Raw genomic sequence first — 20,586 nt, forward strand, 5'->3', positions numbered from 1 at the left:
GGTGAAATCTGTGACTGTGCTTGTGGGCAGGAAGCAAGCTGCGCACTCCAGCATTAAATGGAGAATCAACATGGTGTACACAACAGGCTCGTGGAAGGTCGGCTTTTGTATTCCCTACCCTGGAACAAGGCTGAGCTTGGAAAAGTTCCTTTTGAATCACAACTTCCCTTCATCACACTAGGGAATGAATCCACTTCAAATCCGGTTTCTGCCTCCTGCAGAATTCTGGGGTTTGCAGTTTAGTGAGGCTGTTAAAGGCTCCCCCCTAAACTACAAACCCCAGAATTCTGCAGGAGGCAGAAACTGGTTTCAAAGTTATTATTATTTCGTATCAAAAGCATTGCATAAATTAGTATAAAACCGATAAAAATAGAAGGAGTACAGGTGGCCAAATATCTTTTGACCAAAAACGGGCAACAGCAACGGCATTGTCTGTAGCCTCCAACAATTCTTCCTCTGTACACAAGGCAGGGCATAGTGGCGCAGTGGGTTAAACCCCTGTGCCAGCAGGACTGAAGACCGACAGGTTGCAGGTTCAAATCTGGGGAGAGGCAGATGAGCTCCCTCTATCAGCTCCAGCTCGTCATGCGAGGACATGAGAGAAGCCTCTCACAATGATGATAAAAACATCAAAAATCATCTGGGTGTTCCCTGGGCAACGTCCTTGCAGACGCCAATTCTCTCATACCAGAAGCGACTTGCAGTTTCTCAAGTTGCTCCTGATACGACCAAAGGGCATAGTGGACAAGCATACAGATGCAGAGTTGTCTGGATTGAAAGTTATTATTTCGTATCAAAAGCATTGCATAAATTAGTATAAAACCGATAAAAATAGAAGGAGTACAGGTGGCCAAATATCTTTTGACCAAAAACGGGCAATAGCAACGGCATTGTCTGTAGCCTCCAACAATTCTTCCTCTGTACACAAGGCAGGGCATAGTGGCGCAGTGGGTTAAACCCCTGTGCCGGCAGGACTGAAGACCGACAGGTCGCAGGTTCAAATCTGGGGAGAGGCGGATGAGCTCCCTCTATCAGCTCCAGCTCCTCATGCGAGGACATGAGAGAAGCCTCCCACAATGATGATAAAAACATCAAAAATCATCTGGGGGTCCCCTGGGCAACATCCTTGCAGACGGCCAATTCTCTCATACCAGAAGCGACTTGCAGTTTCTCAGGTTGCTCCTGATACGACCAAAGGGCATAGTGGACAAGCATACAGATACAGAGTTGTCTGGATTTAGAGATACTATTTTCTATCAAAAGCATTGTATAAATTAGTATAAAACCGATAAAAATAGAAGGAGTGTAGGTGGCTAAATATCTTTTGACCAAAAACGGGCAACAGCAATGGCATTGTCTGTAGCCTCCAACAATTCTTCCTCTGTACACGAGGCAGGGCATAGTGGACAAGCATACAGATGCAGAGTTGTCTGTATTGAAAGTTATTATTTCGTATCAAAAGCATTGCATAAATTAGTATAAAACCGATAAAAATAGAAGGAGTGTAGGTGGCTAAATATCTTTTGACCAAAAACGGGCAACGGCAACGGCATTGTCTGTAGCGTCCAACAATTTTTCCTCTGTACATGAGGCAGGGCATAGTGGACAAGCATACAGATGCAGAGTTGTCTGGATTTAAAGTTATTATTATTTCGTATCAAAAGCATTGCATTAATTAGTATAAAACCAATAGAAATAGAAGGAGTGCAGGTGGCTAAATATCTTTTGACCAAAAATGGGCAACAGCAACGGCATTATCTGTAGGCAGGGCATAGTGGACAAGCATACAGATGCAGTTGCATGGATTTAAAGTTATTATTTCGCATCAAAAGCATTGCATAAATTAGTATAAAACGAATAAAAATGGAAGGAGCACAGGTGGCTAAATATCTTTTGACCAAAAACGGGCAACAGCAACGGCATTATCTGTAGGCAGGGCATAGTGGACAAGCATACAGATGCAGTTGCCTGGATTTAAAGTTATTATTTCGCATCAAAAGCATTGCATAAATTAGTATAAAACGAATAAAAATGGAAGGAGCACAGGTGGCTAAATATCTTTTGACCAAAAACGGGCAACAGCAACGGCATTGTAGCTTCCAACAATTCTTCTGTACACGAGGCAGGGCATAGTGGACAAGCATACAGATGCGGAGTTGTCTGTTCTGCTCCACACTCACACAAGGTATGGGATTCTTTTAGGTGTTGCCATTTTTCCAGGTTGTCTTTTGATCTGGCCACTCCACTTCTAAGTCTGTTCAGGGACTTCCAAGTTGCCAGATCTTGGTTTGCCCCTGGAGAAGGAAAAATTTAAAGTGAATTCATTCTCTATTGTGATGATGTGACCAGCATGGAAAATTTGGAAGTTTTACATAGTTGTACATGCCCCCCAAAAGTCAGTTTTCAAAACTTTGGAAGAAGGAACAACTTTGCAGGCAATTTTTTTTACAGTACAGAGAGGGGTAGTTGTCATCAATAACATTTCAGGATGTTTATATTTATATTATAATATATCATGTAGCATTGTTGGTAAGCTTTACAGCATGGATGGCCCTTCAGATGTTTGACTGCAGCTTCCATTATGCCTCACATAGGTTGTATAATACATATAACCACCACCCCATGACAGAAGCCTCCCACAAGGATGGTAAAACATCAAATAATCTGGGCAGCATCCTTGCAGACTGTCAACACTCTCACACCAGAAGCGACTTGCAGTTTCTCGAGTCGCTCCTGACACTGGGAAAAAAACCCACCCTCATCCAATTGGTGTCATTTTGCCTCAAGTTCTCCTGATCCAGGAGTACTACAGAGGTATTCAGAAGAGTTGGCCTGACTATGCCATTACTGCCAAGCATTTGGGCCTCCTGCATTTATGGACTGTCTACATATAGCTTCAGATCAGGGATCCTCAGACTTTTTAAGCCAAGGGCCATTTCACGGTCCTTCAGACTGTTGGGGACCAGACTATAGTTTGGAAAAAAACATGAATGCACATCTTTTTTATAGTATTAAAAAAACATGAAAGAACAATACAATATTTAAAATGAAAAATAATTTTAACCAACATACACTTATAGAATCCTAGAGTTGGAAGAGACCTCATGGGCCATCCAGTCCAACCCCCTGCCAAGAAGCAGGAATATTGCATTCAAAGCACCCCTGACAGATGGCCATCCAGCCTCTGTTTAAAAGCTTCCAAAGAAAGAGCCTCCACCACACTCCGGGACAGAGAGTTCCACTGCTGAACGGCTTACCAGTAATTTAATGAGAAGTGTGGGCCTGCTTTTGACTGGTGAGAGAGACACATTAGGATTGTTGTGTGCCTTCACGTTGTTTCAGACTGAAGGTGACCCTAAGGCTAAAGTTTAGGATGTAAATAACCTTAGAGGGCTGCATCTGGCCCAACAAGCCTTAATTTGGGGACCCCAGCTTTAGAGAGTACTCCTCACTCACCTTGAGATTTCCGCCAGAGCACATACAATAACTGGAGGTAGGTTGGTGCTGTGGTAGTAGCATTTGGAGTGTATGAACTCATCGGACAATCCTGGTAGCCATACAGACAAGGAGCATAACAGTCATGTTGAGCCAGAATGAGAAACTTGTTCAAGGGATTTCTATCTCTAATGAAAGGTGGTCTTGTGTGAAGCAAACGGTGGTATTTGCAAAACTGAAGCCACCCTAAAAATACTTTTCTAAACATATTGAGCTCACAACGACCTATTATCCCCAGCAAAGACAATATTATTGTCGAAGGTTTTCATGGCCGGAATCACTGGGTTGTTGCAGGTTTTTTCGGACTATATGGCCATGTTCTAGAGGCATTCTCTCCTGACGTTTCGCCTGCATCATTGCAAGCATCCTCACTACCTCTGAAGATGCTTGCCATAGATGCAGGCGAAACGTCAGGAGAGAATGCTTCTAGAACATGGCCATATAGCCCCCAAAAACCTACAACAACCCAAAGCCAATTTTCTTCCTATGTGCACATTAAATCTAACAGAAGAACTGGAGCTAAGCTCAGGGGGAACAAGATGCATTTGAGGTGGGGTTAGGCAACTTTTCCCCTGCTAATGAAGAATGTGTTATTTATTATTATTTATTTCAAATATTTGTACCCCACCCTTATCTACCCCCGAAGGGGATTCAGGGCGGCTTATGGTTGGCAACAATTTGATGCCTCCCATACACACACAGATAAAACAGCAATTACAAAATAGATAAAACATTAATATAAATTAAACCCATTTAAAATAGTGCAAATTCAATTAGTTGGCCAAATCTAAATCTGAGTTCTATAATCAAACTTGGTCCGAAGCCTGTCCATAGTCCATTTACCATAGCATTGTCATCATTTAGTTAGTTAGTTAGTTAGTTAGTTAGCACATTTCTATACCGCCCCTCTCAGCCTTCCGGCTACTCGAGGCGGTTTACAAGGCAAGAATTCAATGCCACCAAGGACACCATTACAATATACAATATAAAATATAAAAAACACCAGCAACAATAAAATCAAACATTATAATGAAACATACTTCAATCGATAATCATTAAAACAATGTCCAGTTCCGCCATATAGTTATTCCATTATTATATCCGATTACTCCGTATTTTCAAATGCCCGCTCAAATAGCCATGTCTTAAGATTCTTCTGGAATGATAGGAGCAAGGAAGCCTATCTAATCTCCCTAGGAAGGCTGAGAGGCCACCACCGAGAAGGCCCTCTCTCGTTCCCACCAACCATACCTGTGATGATGGCGGGAACGAGAGACAGGGCCTTCTCGGTGGTGGCCTCTCAGCTATGGAATGCCCTTCCTATCCAAATGCCTGGTCCCATAGCCATGTTTTCAGCTTTTTCCTGAAGGACAAGAGGGAAGCAGTTGACCTAATTTCGCTGGGGAGCAAGTTCCACAGGCGGGGGGCCACCGCCGAGAAGGCCCTGTCTCTCGTCCCTGCCAAGAGCACTTGTGATAAAGGTGGGATTGAGAGCAGGGCCTCCCCGGAAGATCGTAAGCTTTGAGGTGGTACGTAGGGGGAGATGCGTTTGGTCAAGTAAGCTGGGCCGGAACCATGTTGTAGCTTTGATGCTTGAAGTACTGGCTCTGCTACCCCACAAAGGAGGAAGGAATCATTCAATGATCAGAATGCAAAGTGGATACTCTTATTGTAGCATGAGGCATTGCACCTTAGCTTTCTCACCAGAGCCCATATTGCTCTCATGCTGATCCCAAAGTGAGTTGTGAGTCAGGGCCCTATATCCCAGAATATCAAAGCAGGAAATCCCACATTATCTGAGTGTGGACTCAGATAACCAAATTCAAAGCAGATATTGTGGGATTTTCTGCCTTGATGTTCTGGGATATAGGGCCCTGGGAAGTATTTGGGTGGCATTAAGAGAGCCCCCGGTGGCGCAATGGGTTAAAGCACTGAACTGCTGAGCTTGTTGACCGAAAGGTCGCAGGTTCAATTCCGGGGAGCGGCGTGAGCTTCCACTGTCAGCCCTAGCTTCTGCCAACCCAGCAGATCGAAAACATGCAAATGTGAGTAGATCAATAGGTACCGCTCCAGCGGGAAGGTAAGGGCGCTCCATGCAGTCATGCTGGCCACATGACCTTGGAGGTGTCTATGTACAATGCCGGCTCTTCGGCTTAGAAATGGAGATGAGCACCAACCCCCAGAGTCAGACATGACTGGACTTAATGTGAGGGGACAACCTTTACCTACCTTTAAGAGAAGTGTGAGAGAAAGATGTGGCTAGCAGAGAACAGCCCAAAACCCCATAAAAATAGTACCAAAACAAGATACAACAACAATAATTTCTTTATAGATCACCCTATCTCCCCAAAGGGACTCAGGGCAGTTTCCAACATGTGTGGCAAACATTCAGTGCCAAAAAGGGGAAAACAATTCAGACCAATTACATCAGGACAGATATTATTTCCCCTCCTTGTCAGTGGGGCATGTGCACAGAAAGAGGCAGAAACTTAAACCAGGATTTATGCCTGTCCAGTACTTTGAAAGTGGTAGTCAATTCAATCGGGTAGTCAGTTCAATTAGATTCCTTGGAAGGGGAAGACTTGGCATCAAATTCTCACATAGGCACAGACAGAAGTAGTCTGGTAATTTGACAAGAGAGAGATGTGAAACTGATCAGGCCAAGCTTTTGTTCAGTGCCCAGTGAAGCAGAGAGATCAGCGGGCAATGCCAACAACTGATTTCCTTTTTTCCTGAGATACAGAGGCTTTCATCTCATGGACAAAGGAGAGGGTGTGACTTGTCTCTCTTTAGTCCTGCTGGAAATCGCAATCCCAGACATCCCACAGAGTTTCCCAGACCTCTCCCCTTTGTTGAATTGAGTGCTAACTACTTTTGCACTTTGACTTCAGTTTGCAACAATTGAAATAAGCTGAGGATAAACAGGAAAGTGGAAGGAGTGGAGAGAAACTGGGACATTTTAAAATCAGCTGAAAAAGTGGGACGAAAGGGGATCAAACTGCTCCTGCTAAACCAGGAATGAGTGCAGCCCAACGAAAACAGTTTTCCTCTCTGATTTATGGCTGTAATATTTACATATTAAAGGTAAAGGTTGTCCCCTGACATGAAGTCCAGTCATGTCTGACTCTGGGGTGTGGTGCTCATCTCCATTTCTAAGCCGAAGAGCCAGCGTTGTCCGTAGATACCTCCAAGGTCATGTGGCCGGCATGACTGCTTGGAGCGCCCTTACCTTCCCGCCGGAGCGGTACCTATTGATCTACTCACATTTGCATGTTTTCGAACTGCTAGGTTGGCAGAAGCTAGGGCTGACAGCGGAAGCTCACGCCGCTCCCCGGAATCGAAACTGCGACCTTTCGATCAACAAGCTCAGCAGCTCAGTGCTTTAACCCACTGCGCCACCGGGGAGGGGGGGGTGGCTATTTACATATTACATTAGCCCAATTCAATAAAAAAGACAGAGACTGCCCTGAGATTTATAATATTTAAAAAAAAACATGAGACAGAAGAAGAGATGAGAAAAGAAAAGGAAAACGCACATAGGCAGTCCTTAAGTTACGAACAAGATAGGTTTTGTAGGTTTGTAAAGTTGAATTTGTTTCTACATCAGAACAGGTATCCTTTTAAAGTGTAACTCCAGCTATATATATATATAGAGAGAGAGAGAGAGAGAGAGAGAGAGAGAGAGATTGGATTTTTCAAAATCCAATTATCACAGGCACCGAAAGTAAGGTGAAATCATCTAAACGGGCACAGGTAGCAAAACAAACACCACAGGGTTGTTAACTTTTCCCTATGCTATCTAACTCATTCATATTTGTGTGTCTGCACATGCATCTATATCAGTGGTTCTCAACCTTGCTAATGCCGTGACCCCTTAATGCAGTTCCATATGTTGTGGTGACCCCCAACCATAATATTGTTTTCGTTGCTACTTGATACCTGTCATTTTACTACTGTTATAAATCGTAATGTAAATATCCGATATGCAGGATGGATTTTCATTCACTGGACTAAATTGAGCACAAATATCCAATACGCCCAAATGTGAATGCTAGTGGGGTTGGGGGGAGGATTGATTTTGTAATTTGGGAGTTGTAGTTGCTGGGATTTATAGTTCACCTACAATCAAAGAACATTCTGAACTCGACCAACAATAGAATTGGGTCAAACTTCTCACACAGAATCCCAATGACCAACAGAAAATACTATGTTTTCTGATGGTCTTTGGCAACCCCTTTGACACCCCCTCACGACCCCCTCAGGGGTCCTGACCCCCAGCTTGATCTATATCTACACTGATCTATATCTATCTCTATATATGGAAAGGTTAACACCCCTATGGTGTTTGTTATCCTGTCTGTGCCCCTGTTCAGATCATAGAATCATAGAATCAAGAATCTAAGAGTTGGAAGAGACCTCATGGGCCATCCAGTCCAACCCCCTGCCAAGAAACAGGAAAATTGCATTCAAATCACCCCTGACAGATGGCCATCCAGCCTCTGTTTAAAAGCTTCCCAAGAAGGAGCCTCCACCACATTCCGGGGCAGAGAGTTTCACTGCTGAATGGCTCTCACAGTCAGGAAGTTCTTCCTAATGTTCAGATGGAATCTCCTTTCTTGCAGTTTGAAGCCATTGTTCCACGTCCTAGTCTCCAGGGCAGGGGGAAAAATGTTCGCTCCCTCCTCCCTATGACTTCCTCTCACATAGGAAGGAAGGCTGAGAGGAGACATGACAGCCCTGCTTAAATATCTGAAAAGACGTTGCCTTGAGAAGGGGCAGGGTTGTTTTCTGCTTCTTCGGAGATAATAGTGATCACACATTTTCTGGGCTAAGTATGTGCTCAGAAGGTCGAGGGCTCCTTAATTCATGGCATATCTCCACCTGCCCTCAATGCACCTGGTTCCAATGGGTAAATTTCATGGCTCTAGCTAAAAAGCAACATAATCCTATTAATCTTCCCAGTCGGGCCTTTATTCCCAGAGCTGGTAGAAGAAACCAAGCTTGAGTGGGAACTGTATGCTCATTGCTTTCTGTCCTGCTACACAATGTCTTAATCTATCCTTTATTTGTGTGTGTGTGTGTGTGTGTGAGAGAGAGAGAGAGAGAGAGAGAGAAAGGAATTTGTTTAGGTGATTAGAAATTTTAGAACTAGGGAGAAAACTGATCAGGTTAAAAACCCTGGAGAAAAAATAAGAATCTGTGGGAAAGACATGAATAACATACTCTTCAACCATCCCATTTTGGCAGGAACTGTTCCAGTTTTTTTTAGCTGCTTGTGCAATGTCCATGTTTTCTTTTTCTTCTCACTTTCCCCCTTTTCCCCTCACCTTATTTCAGTTGCAGCAAACAGAGTTCAAAGTACAAAAGTATATTGCATTCAATAGGTGTTGGGGACAAAAGGACAGAGTCTCATCCTTCCCAGGAAGCTCAGGCAAAAGCAAACTCCTGCATCCTCCCTTATTTATTTACTTACTTACTTACTTACTTACTGTATTTCCTGTATTTACCGGGAGCCCTCGGTGGCACAGTGGGTAAACCACTGAGCTGTTGAGCTTGTTGACTGAAAGGTCACAGGCTCAAATCCAGGGAGCGACGTGAGATTCCGCTGTCAACCCCAGCTTCTGCCAACCTAGCAGTTCAAAAACATGCAAATATGAGTAGATCAATAGGTATCGATGGGTTGTTGTAGGTTTTTCCGGGCTGTATGGCCATGTTCTGGAGGCAATTTTTCTCCTGACGTTTCGCCTGCATCTATGGCAAGCATCCTCAGAGGTAATGAGGTCTGTTCCAACAGACCTCATTACCTCTGAGGATGCTTGCCATAGATGCAGGCGAAACGTCAGGAGAAAAATTGCCTCCAGAAAATGGCCATACAGCCCGGAAAAAACCTACAACAACCCATGGATTCCGGCCATGAAAGCCTTCGACAATACATTCAATAGGTATCGCTCCGGCGGAAAGATAACAGCACTCCATGCTGGCCACATGACCTTGGAGGTGACTATGGATGATGCCGGCTCTTTGGCTTAGAAATGGAGAGGAGCACCAACCCCCCAGAGTTGGACATGACTGGACTTCATGTCAGGGGGAAACCTTTACCTTTACCTTACTGTATTCATTCATTCATTCATTCATTCATTCATTCATTCATTTACTGTATTTATATATCACCTTTCTCATCCGTGGGGGGATTCAAGGGGGTTTACAACATACTAACGGCAAAAATTCAATGCCAACATACAGTACACAAAGGAATCATAATTACTAATTACGTATAACTATGAACTTAAAATAATCAAAACCATTAAAATAAGACATACATAAAATTATAACAATATGACAAGCATAAAATCATCCTAGTATAAACATTAAACTTCCATGGTCCAGAAATCATATACTATTGCCATTCCAAATTGTTATTGCACATGTTCCTTAATTATTTTTATACTACAATATTTATTAGACAAAGGCTAGACCCCACAACCATGTCTTTGTTCTCTTTCTAAAGGCCAGGAGGGAGGGCACTGATCTAATCTCGCTAGGGAGGGAGTTCCAGAGCCGAGGGGCCACCACTGAGAAGGCCCTGTCTCTCGTCCCTGTCGACTGCACTTGTGACTGAGGTGGGACTGAGAGCAAGACCTCCCCAGATGATCTTAACCTCCGTGATGGTTCATAGAGGGAGATACGTTCTGAGAGCTTTATAGGCTAAAGCCAGGACTTAAATTGCTCTCAGTAGCAAACTGGCAACCAATAATGCTGGCGTAACAGGGGAGTTGTATGCTCCCTTTACCCCATTCCGGTGAGTAATCTGGCTGCTGCCTATTGGACCAATTGAAGCTTCCGAACAGTTTTCAAAGGCAACCCCCTTCCTTAGCTTGCGTGCTCTTCCGCATTAATATTTGCCATCTTGGCCACACTCTGATGTTGGTTAGTGATTCATGTTCTGGTGTTCTTTATTGAAATGCTGGCAGGCATGGAACAGGTAATAGGGAATTGTGGAAATTTCACATAGAAGAAACAAGCTTGTGTTGACCCCTGCAAGTCTCAAATATCTAGAACTCTCCTGCCCTCTAGTGGGGAAATTGAGATTGTTGCTACTCTTTTTCTTTCACTTCCCTCAAAGTGGTCATATTCCTCAGGGATTGGGCGACTGATATGATCTTGTCATCTCCGAGGGTTGAATGAAAAGTAATGCCTCCACCTTAGTAACTCCTCAACAGATGGCAGTACTGGTATGCGGCAGGTACTGGCTTGTTCAGTAGACTCTCCTCTACAGTTCCTTTTTGGCGGTAAGCCTTAGCATTGAATGGTTGCATTGTTAAACTGCGAAGTATCGAATCCTGCACAGACGGTCGGTCAATGCGACTTAAGCAACGTACAGTCATTGAATTCTTGACAGCAGAAGGTGTCACCCCAAAGGAGATTTATCAGAGAATGCAAGCTTTTTGTGGTGATTGTGTTGATGTGAGTACTGTGTGTCGTTGGGCAAGTATGTTTGAACATGTTGAGGTGGGAACATCTAACTTGCTTTAAAAAAAAAGAGTTGGACGTGCTGTGATAGCAACCACTGAGTTTCACAAGCAAAAGATTGACAGATTGATTCAGAACAATCGTCGTATCACTTAGAGAGAAATTTCAAGCATAATCAGTATTTCACAAGAACATGTGGGTCACATTATTGCTTTGCTTAGCTATCGGAAGATCTGAGCACAATGGGTACCCAGGATGAGAGAACTGTGAGACACTGGTTGCGGAAACAGAGTGTCGACTTCTTCCGTGATGGCTTCAGAAAACTTGTTCACCGTTGGGAGAAATGTATGTGAATAGTGGTAGTTAAAGAGCACATTCTAAGGATTATTTCTGCATTTGATTTATTAAAATATTCCCATCCAAACCCAAGTAACGAAGGTGGAAGCATTACTTTTCATTCAACCCTTGTAACATGTCTGAGAATTTAGTCCAATCTGCCTTTCTGAAATTAAATCTTCATTTAAATTGGACTTCCTGAGGCCTTATAGTTGGGAACAATTGGCATACTATTGGTTGGTGCTGTGTGATTGGTATTGATGCTGCACAATGCTGTTACTCACAAATAGGAGGTCTGGGTTATATCCTCGGTGACATCTCTCACTGTTGTAGGATGGGGGGAGCTTACTATCATGAATAAAGGATAGTTTGCGCAGTTCAGCCCAGGAGAGGACAGCCTCTCAGTTTTTATCCCCCTGAACATATCTCCATACATGGTTATGGCTGTTAAACATCTCAGCAAGCAAGAGTCCAAAAGTGGCAGGCTAAAACCCACCTCTTGTGAACACTTAGCTCAGCTTTAGAGGGCAGGAATTATTATTATTATTATTATTATTATTATTATTAATTAATTAACTTTATTTGTACCCCGCTAACATCTCCTGAAGGACTCGATGCGACTTACAAAGGCCAAGACCTCAATAAAACAACAGTATAACAATACACATACACCATAAAGCAAATCAAAATATTAAAGCAATAGAAGTAAACAGTAAAAACAATACACCATAACACAATAAAACTAAGGCCGGGCCAATGGGTACAGATTAAAAGTGCTGAGTATGCCGAGTGAAATATAAGGATTTTTGGGTGAATCTCCTGTAGTGGAAACCTCCTGGGCTCCATGGTAGGAAAAACTTGGTCCCACTATAATAATAATAATAATAATAATAATAATAATAATAATAATAATTTTATTTATACCCCGCCACCATCTCCCCAAGGGACTTGAAGCGGCTTACATGAGGCCAAGCCCGACAACACATCAATAAACAAACAAAACAATAAACAAAAAACAATACAATTAATATTAGTCACATATACACAATAACACAGAAAGATTTACAAACCTATGGCCGGGCAAAATGTAATAGTTTAAAATTAAAAAATAAACACTGGGCATGAACAAAGGTAGGATATATCTGGTAGGAGGGTTTTAAAAGAAGTGAAGGGAGTGCAATCCAATGAATAGTTAAAGTGCCTCTGAGGACATTTTGCAGGGGATTGTTTCCTTTATTCAGGAATGGCCACGTTTTCAGGCTCCTCCTAAAGACTGCCAATGTGAGGGCTTGCCTGATATCCTTGGAAAGTGAGTTCCAGAGTCGGAGGGCCACCACCGAGTAGGCCCTCTCCCTCGTCCCCACCAATCGCGCCTGCGAGGGGGGCGGGAGTGATAGCAGGGCCTCTCCAGATGATCGAAGAGATCATGTAGGTTCATACACAGAAATGTGGTCCTTAAGTTCATCCACTCCTTCTCAAATTGAAAATTGGATTCTGGGAAAAATTTAAGACATTTATAAGCTACACTCCAAGAAGAAGGTTGCAGGCAAATAGCTAATAATAACACAAAATATAAGAAATAACAATGTTTATTTTTTTTAAAAAAAATCTAACAAAACTGTTCATAAGTCGTAACAAAATTCTTGGGCAAATGAACCAGACCCAAGTGAATACTGTACATATTTTTTAAAACAGTTCTTCTTCAAAGAAAGCAAAGTTCCTTCGGTTCCCCCTATGGTACTTTCAAAGCTGTGGACCACAACTGTAAACTGGTTCTGTCAGCCTGCGCAATACAAAGTAGGGTTTGAGATGAACCGAGTCACTCCATAGGTAATAAGAACCAATGCTGGCCCCAAGACTGTCAAGATCAAGACAGAATCCATTACAGGCTCGGCAGGACTGCTATATTCCTGAGATCTGCCAAGTTCACCACATCTGTAGCTCTTTTGAGGCCACCTTGGAAGCAGCAAATTCAAAATCCCCTCCCAAATCCTAAAGACACAGAAGATGCATTGAGCAGGTATGTGAAGCCTCACGTCTTGATTACACTATTTATCCAAATCTCAATTCCATGTATTCCCATTCACATACCATAATTGTGAGACTTGGTTTTGTTCTTCCCACAATTAAATGTGTTGTTTTGATGGCAGTCCCCCTCACATGCAAGGTACACACTTTTCTCCGTTGATTACAGTGTGTTTCTGCATACGTACCCATTTTACCAGTTCACATTTTAAAACTCTTTCATGTGCACTTAATTTCTCCAGAACACTCTGTCAGCTTTGCAAACGTAGGATTTGCCAAGACATAGTACAGTCCTTCTTCTAACTCATCTCCGGAGGTGCGAAAGGACAACCTTTGTTAAGAATGTCGGCTCCGAGGAATTTTTCCCCATCCCAAGTTTGTAAGTCAATGACATGATCCTTCATCAGTAGATCAATCTCATCTGCAAGGACAAGCACCTTAGTACACATGAAATACGATGCCATTGGTCTCAAGAAGTTGAAGTGTGACTTTCTTCTCAAGTCAGTTGCTGCATTTCTTCTGCAGTCGGCATGAAATGTTTCTCGTAGCCAGAGTTCACCACAGGAGCACGGGATGGAGGTGGTGCTGGTGGAGGGGCTAGTTCCTTTATTTTAATAATATCCATACCCTCAGGAGACTGGTCCAGCGTATCCTGCAAGAAATTGAAGTCATAAGCAACAGTAAACTAGGCTCCTGTCTCTATGCATTTAAAAGCCTGACTTACTGCCTATTACAGGGAAAACCAACTGATCCCTAATCCATCTAAAACACAGACATAGACCTTTCACCTTAAGAACAGACAAGCATCCCGAGCTCTGAGGATTACCTGGGAAGGAATCCCACTGGAGCATTGCAACACACCCAAATACCTGGGAGTCACTTTGGACCGTGCTCTGACCTACAAGAAACACTGGCTGAACATCAAGCAAAAAGTGGGCGCTAGAAACAACATAATACGAAAGCTGACTGGAACAACCTGGGGATCACAACCAGACACAATGAAGACATCTGCCCTTGCACTATGCTACTCTGCTGCTGAGTATGCATGCCCAGTGTGGAACACATCTCACCACACTAAAACAGCAGATGTGGCTCTTAATGAGACATGCCGCATTATCACAGGGTGTCTGCGCCCCACACCACTGGAGAAATTACACTGCTTAGCCGGTATTGCACCACCTGACATCCGCCGGGAAGCAGCAGCCAATAGTGAAAGGACAAAGGCAGAGACATCTCCAGCTCATCCCCTGTTTGGGTATCAGCCAGCATGTCAACGACTTAAATCAAGACATAGTTTTCTTAGATCTACAGAGACACTCTCTGGAACACCCCAGCAAGTGAGAGTCCAAAAGTGGCAGGCCCAAACCCAGCACCTCAATCCATGGGTGATGCCAGATGAGAGACTCCCCCCTGGGCACTCAGAAGACTGGGCGACTTGGAAGGCGCTGAACAGACTGCGCTCTGGTACCACAAGATGCAGAGCCAACCTTAAGAAATGGGGCTACAGGGTGGAATTCTTGGCATGCGAGTGTGGAGAGGAGCAAACCACTGACCACCTGCTGTAATGCAACCTGAGCCCTGCCACATGCACAATGGAGGACCTTCTTGCGGCAACACCAGAGGCACTCCAAGTGGCCAGATACTGGTCAAAGGACATTTAACCAACTACCAAATTTGCAAAATCTGTGTGTTTTTTTCTTTTCTTTTTAATCTGTGTGTTTGTTTTGCTCTGTTAGAATTGTAATACAATGGTATGGTTGCTGATGACACGATAAATAAATAAAGCCTGACTTGACCAATGGAAATGTAAAAACAAGCGACATTGCCCGCTCATTGTTATTTTATTGCGTCTGATTTTGTTTTATCGTTTTTTGTATTTATATGTTGTATGTATTTTACTGCGTTGTTCTTGTGTTTTGGTTTTATTTTATTGTAATATGCTGTTGGGCTTGGCCTCATGTAAGCCGCCCCGAGTCCCCATTGGGGAGATGGTGGCGGGGTATTAAATAATAATAATAATAATAATAATAATAATAATAATAATCTTTATTTATACCTCACCACCATCTCCCCCCAACGGGGACTCGGGGCGGCTTACATGAGGCCAAGCTCAAACAACAGAATACAATAAAATAAGATACAAATTACAATAAAATAAACATAGCATTAAAATATAAAACATATAAGCATAAAAACAATATACACAAAACATAAAGAGAAGAAAAGAAAAAAAACTGTAAATCAAACATAATGACAGTGAGCAGGCCGCATGTACATAAAATGATTTAAAAACTCAGGGTGAGATAAAGGAGCAGAATTATTTGTAAGGGAGAACTCGTAGAGCAATGGTTCTCAACCTTCCTAATGCCGTGACCCCTTAATACAGTCCCTCATGTTGTGATGACCCCCAACCATAATATTGTTTTCGTTGCTACTTCATAACAGTCATTTTACTACTGATATAAATCATAATGTAAATATCTGATATGCAGGATGCATTTTCATTCACTGGACCAAACTGGGCACAAATACCCAATACTCCCAAATGTGAATGCTAGTGGGGTTGGGGGAAGATTGATTTTGTAATTTGAGAGTTGTAGTTGCTGGGATTTATAGTTTCCTTATAATCAAAGAGCATTCTGAACTCTACCAGCGATTGATTTGAACCAAACTTGGCTCCCATGACTAATGGAAAACACTGGAAGGGTTTGATGGGCATTGACCTTGAGTTTGGGAGTTGTCGTTCACCTATATCCAGGGAGCACTGTGGACTCATGCAATGGTGGATCTGGACCAAACTTGGCATGAATACTCAATATGCCCAAATGTGAACACTGGTGGAGTCTGGGGAAAATAGATCTTGACATTTGGGAGTAGTAGTTGCTGGAATTTATAGTTCACTAGCTGTGCCCTGCCACGCGTTGCTGTGGCCTATAGTAAAACTTATCAAAGTTGAGGTAGATATCTGGACTATTATGAAAGAGAGGTCCCTACCTATTCCTTCCCCCTTTTCCTCCCCCTTTCTCTCCTTTCTTCCTTCTCTACCTCTTTCTTTCTTTCACTACTTGGTTTCATCCTTCTCTCTTTCCTTCATTCCCTCCCCCTTCCTTCCTTTGCCTTTCTTCCCTCCCTGTTTGCTTCCTTCTTTCACTTTTTATTTCCTTTTATTTTACCACCATCATAACAATAACAATAATGCAATGCATTGCCTCTGGGACCTGACACCTCTCCCATTCCCCCTAAAAGGGTCTCAGAGGAACAATAGCATAATAATAATAATAATAATAATAATAATAATAATAATAATAGAAATAACAACCTTTACCCGCCACGTGTTGCTGTGGCCAATCTTCCCTCTTTCTCTCCTTCTTTCCCTCCTTCCTTCCTTCCTTCCCTCCCATCTTTCCTTCTCCTCTTCTTTCTCTATCTCTTTCCTTCCTTCCCCCTTTTTCTTTCTTTTCTGCTGTCTCTCTTTTCTTTCCTTCCATCTTTCCTTTTCTTTCCTTTTCTTCTTCCTTCTTTCTCTAACTTTCCTTCCTTCCCCCTTTTTCTTTACCTCCCTTTCTCTTTCTTCCTTCTTTCCTTCCTTCCTGTCTTTCCTAGATTTTGACAGGGTGGGAAGGGGCGGGGTGGGGTTTGGAGGTGGCGTGAAGTAAAAGGAGGTAAGATTGGGGTGGGGGAGTGATGGAGCGTGGGGTTGCGTGTGTGTGTGCAGCGGCGGGGGGAGTGATGGAGCGTGGGGTTGCGTGTGTGTGTGCGGCGGCGGGGGGAGTGATGGAGCGTGGAGTTGCGTGTGTGTGTGCGGCGGCGGGGGGAGTGGGGTTGCGTGCGTGCGTGCAGCGGCGGGGGGAGTGATGGAGTGTGGGGTTGTGTGTGTGTGTGCGGCAGGGGGTGTGTGTGTGCGGGAAGCGGCGCGACGGGGCTTGGAGTGAGTTGTTTTTCATTTTGAGTAGATATGTTTGTACCTTGTGGGTTGTGTTATGGGCATGGGAATTTTGGTTAAGTTTCGTTGGGGGATTTTTGAGTTTTGTTGTTTTGCTGTTTTGTGAGTGTGTTGTTGTGTTGTTTTTCATTTTGAGTAGATATGTTTGTACCTTGTGGGTTGTGTTATGTGCATGAGAAGTTTGGTTAAGTTTTGTTGGGGGATTTTTGAGTTTTGTTGTTTTGCCGTTTTGTGAGTGTGTTGTTGTGTTGTTTTTCATTTTGAGTAGATATGTTTGTACCTTGTGGGTTGTGTTATGGGCATGGGAATTTTGGTTAAGTTTCGTTGGGGGGGTTTTGAGTTTTGTTTCCTCGTTGGATGCCCCTAACAAATTTATATATATAGATTACAATCAAAGAACATTCTGAACGCCATCAACGATAGAATTGGCTCAAACTTCCCACATGGAATCCCCATCACCATCAGAAAATACTGTGTTTTCTTATGGTCTTTGGCGACCCCTCTGAAACCCCCTCACGACCCCCTCAGGGGTCCCGACCCCCAGGTTGAGAAACACTGTCGTAGAGAGACAGAGAAATAATCAGACCTTCATATGAGGGGGGGGGGATGTACTCCTAGGACAAGAATGTTGAGGGAGCAATAGCATAAGATTATGTGATTATTATTATTATTATTATTATTATTATTGTTATTATATTGTACTATTTGCTGGCTGGGCAGAGTTCCATTCCAAGTTGAAGAACCTTTTGGCCCATCCGTATACTCCCATCAGCTCTAGTCTTCAACATCAATGACGAGGGATCAAAGGAACACTTCTCCAATATAAACAGGGAGCCACTGGTTTTTCCAGTAAGGCTATTTTGTCTGTGGAAGGGATGAAACAGGCAAGGTTCAATCAGTAGCGTCTTACCATGACCCGTGTAATATTCTGTTCATCCATCTTTGAGACGACCAGACTGTGCTCTGGATCTGGAATCCTCTCCCAGCACCATAGGGGCAAGATCTTATGGCACAAATTAAGGACCCTGCAGAGGAGAAATGGCAGAGAGGAGTTGCTGTACATGATTTTTCTAAAAGGAGAGTAATTGAGCCTCCTGCAACCCCTGAATTGCTAGGGATGAGCTCTCCAACTCAATCCTCTCACCTTTTTTCTTTCTTTTTACTTACCATCTGTACTTGGCATACACCACTGCCGCAGCCACGAAAAACAAAATTCCTATCACCACAGTGATGACAACAATGGTCTGCCAATGGGAAATTGCTGGAAATATGGAGGGTAATACTATGGTTAATGTTTACATTCTTTGACAGTTTTAGAGTTTTACTTCCTCCCTTGTAAATACATAGTTATCCTTCACTTCACTGGGACAAAGTACAGGTTGAGTCTACCTTATCCGAAATACATTGGGATCAAAGGTTTTCAGAATTTTGACTTATTTGTTTTTGGAATACTTGTATTTGCATATATATAGTGAATAAGGAATGGGGCAAAAGGGAGGTAGTTACACACCCAGCCCTGTTGAGGTTGTACTGTCACTCCAACACAGTCAGAAACTTGATGTGGGATAAGAAAGGAGGGAGGATTCTGAGTTTGTTTCTTTATTTATAGCATTTATATTCTACCCTTCTCACCCAAACATTATATTTATTTATTTAATTTATTTATAATTCAAACTTATATGTTGCCACTCCCCTGGGGCTCAGAGAACAGTTATACAAATGGCTTACAAGAACAGGCTAAAATCTAACACAATTTAAAAACAATTTAAAACAATTTAAAAACAGCAATATCAAAGATCAAAGGCCTGTCGAAACAGATATGTCTTACATGCCCTGCGGAAAGCTGATAGGTCCCGCAAGGCACGGACTTCAGGTGGCAGAGTATTCCAGAGTGATGGTGCCACTGCTGTAAAGGCTCTGCATCTGGTTGCTGTTAGACACAAGGTCTTGACACTGGGAATTTCCAATAGATCTTGGTCCTCAGAACGGAGGGATCTCTGGGGTTGGTAGGGGGTGAGGCAGTCCCTCAGGTACATTGGCCCCAGACCATGTAAGGCCTTTGAAAGTGATCCGGTGCTCAATTGGTAACCAGTGCAGCTGTAGTAAGATTGGTGTTATGTGGCATCTCATCGGAATTCCCACAAGAAGCCGAGCAGCGGCGTTTTGTACCAACTTGAGCTTCCGGATCACCGACAGAGGAAGGCCAATGTAGATTGTATATACATATATCATAATGTAGTACAATATAATACTATTAATAATAATATAATATTATAATTATATATTTATATTAGATGTAATATTACTAATATTACAATACAATGGTATAGTGCAATATACCATGCTATGTACTATGCTAATAATATAATACATTGTGTGTGTGTGTGTATGTGTGTGTGTGTGTGTATGTGTATGTGTGTGTGTGTGTATATATATATATATATATATATATATATATATATATAGTAAGCTGCTCTGAGTCCCCTTTGGGGTGAGAAGGGAGGCATATAAATGTCGTAAATAAATAAATGAGACTCAGGGCAGATCACAGAACACATACATGGCAAACATTCAGTGCCGTTGAACAGACAGGACAGAAAACAGATAGAAGTATATGTTGGCATTTTTCCCAACTTTGGTGTCCTGGAGGTTGTGCTCGATTCCAGCCACAGGGGAGGTGTTGTCACTCCATCTCCTATGACAAAGATCACAGACTTCCTCTTCCTTTAATCACAGGCATTTTCTGGTATTTCCTTTATGGTGCCATAAAATACCTCTCTGCCTAAGCAACGCCTAATTTCTCTACTCACCGCTCACTGATATTTTCAAACTGCTTAGGTGGACAGTAAGCTGGGCTGAAGGTCGGGTGCTCACCCCGACCCAGGCTTCGAACTGGAAAATGTATTGCTGCTGGTGATTAACCAGCTGTGCTAAAGGCCAGATTTGTGTTTGACTTACACAAATCCTCCGTAGAAAGCAGGCATCAGGGAAGGGAAACGTTCAAATACATCTGACTGCTACAGGTTCATTGAATGTTGCAAATATCCAGCTGCCCAGTCATTCCATACAGCACTTGCATCCTATTTCCAGAATGTCAGCTTTTACAGCGGATTTTTCTAAGTCCAGCAGCAGAACCCAGAGTTCTTTCCTCTTCCTTTTCCCTCGTAAAATTTCAGACTGTGGTGGAGTGCCAGCTCAACGAGAAAAGACTCTGTGGTGGCTACATGTGTTACAAGCCCCAATGAGGATGGGGACAAAGGGTTTCATTCTTGTTTTAGTCTTTCGGGTTTCTGGAAAACCAGAATCTTTGCTGTGAT

At 42.9% G+C, this 20,586-nt stretch overlaps 1 protein-coding gene across 2 annotated transcripts in view; it reads right to left on the reverse strand.

The window, feature by feature from the left end:
• Positions 1 to 12,874: 12,874 nt before the first annotated feature.
• The window catches only part of IL27RA (interleukin 27 receptor subunit alpha), a 48,387-nt gene continuing 40,675 nt past the window's right edge, over positions 12,875 to 20,586 (reverse strand). For both annotated transcript variants that reach the window (XM_067463995.1, XM_067463994.1), the window contains 3 exons: positions 18,437 to 18,530; positions 18,180 to 18,294; positions 12,875 to 13,978 (listed from right to left, as the gene is read on the reverse strand). In XM_067463995.1, coding sequence (XP_067320096.1) covers positions 13,823 to 13,978; positions 18,180 to 18,294; positions 18,437 to 18,530 — 365 coding nt within the window. In that variant the 3' untranslated portion in view covers positions 12,875 to 13,822. The remainder of the gene's footprint in view (positions 13,979 to 18,179; positions 18,295 to 18,436; positions 18,531 to 20,586) is intronic.

Source organism: Anolis sagrei, chromosome 2, assembly GCF_037176765.1.
Source record: "Anolis sagrei isolate rAnoSag1 chromosome 2, rAnoSag1.mat, whole genome shotgun sequence".
Classification (NCBI taxonomy): Eukaryota; Metazoa; Chordata; class Lepidosauria; order Squamata; family Dactyloidae; genus Anolis; species Anolis sagrei.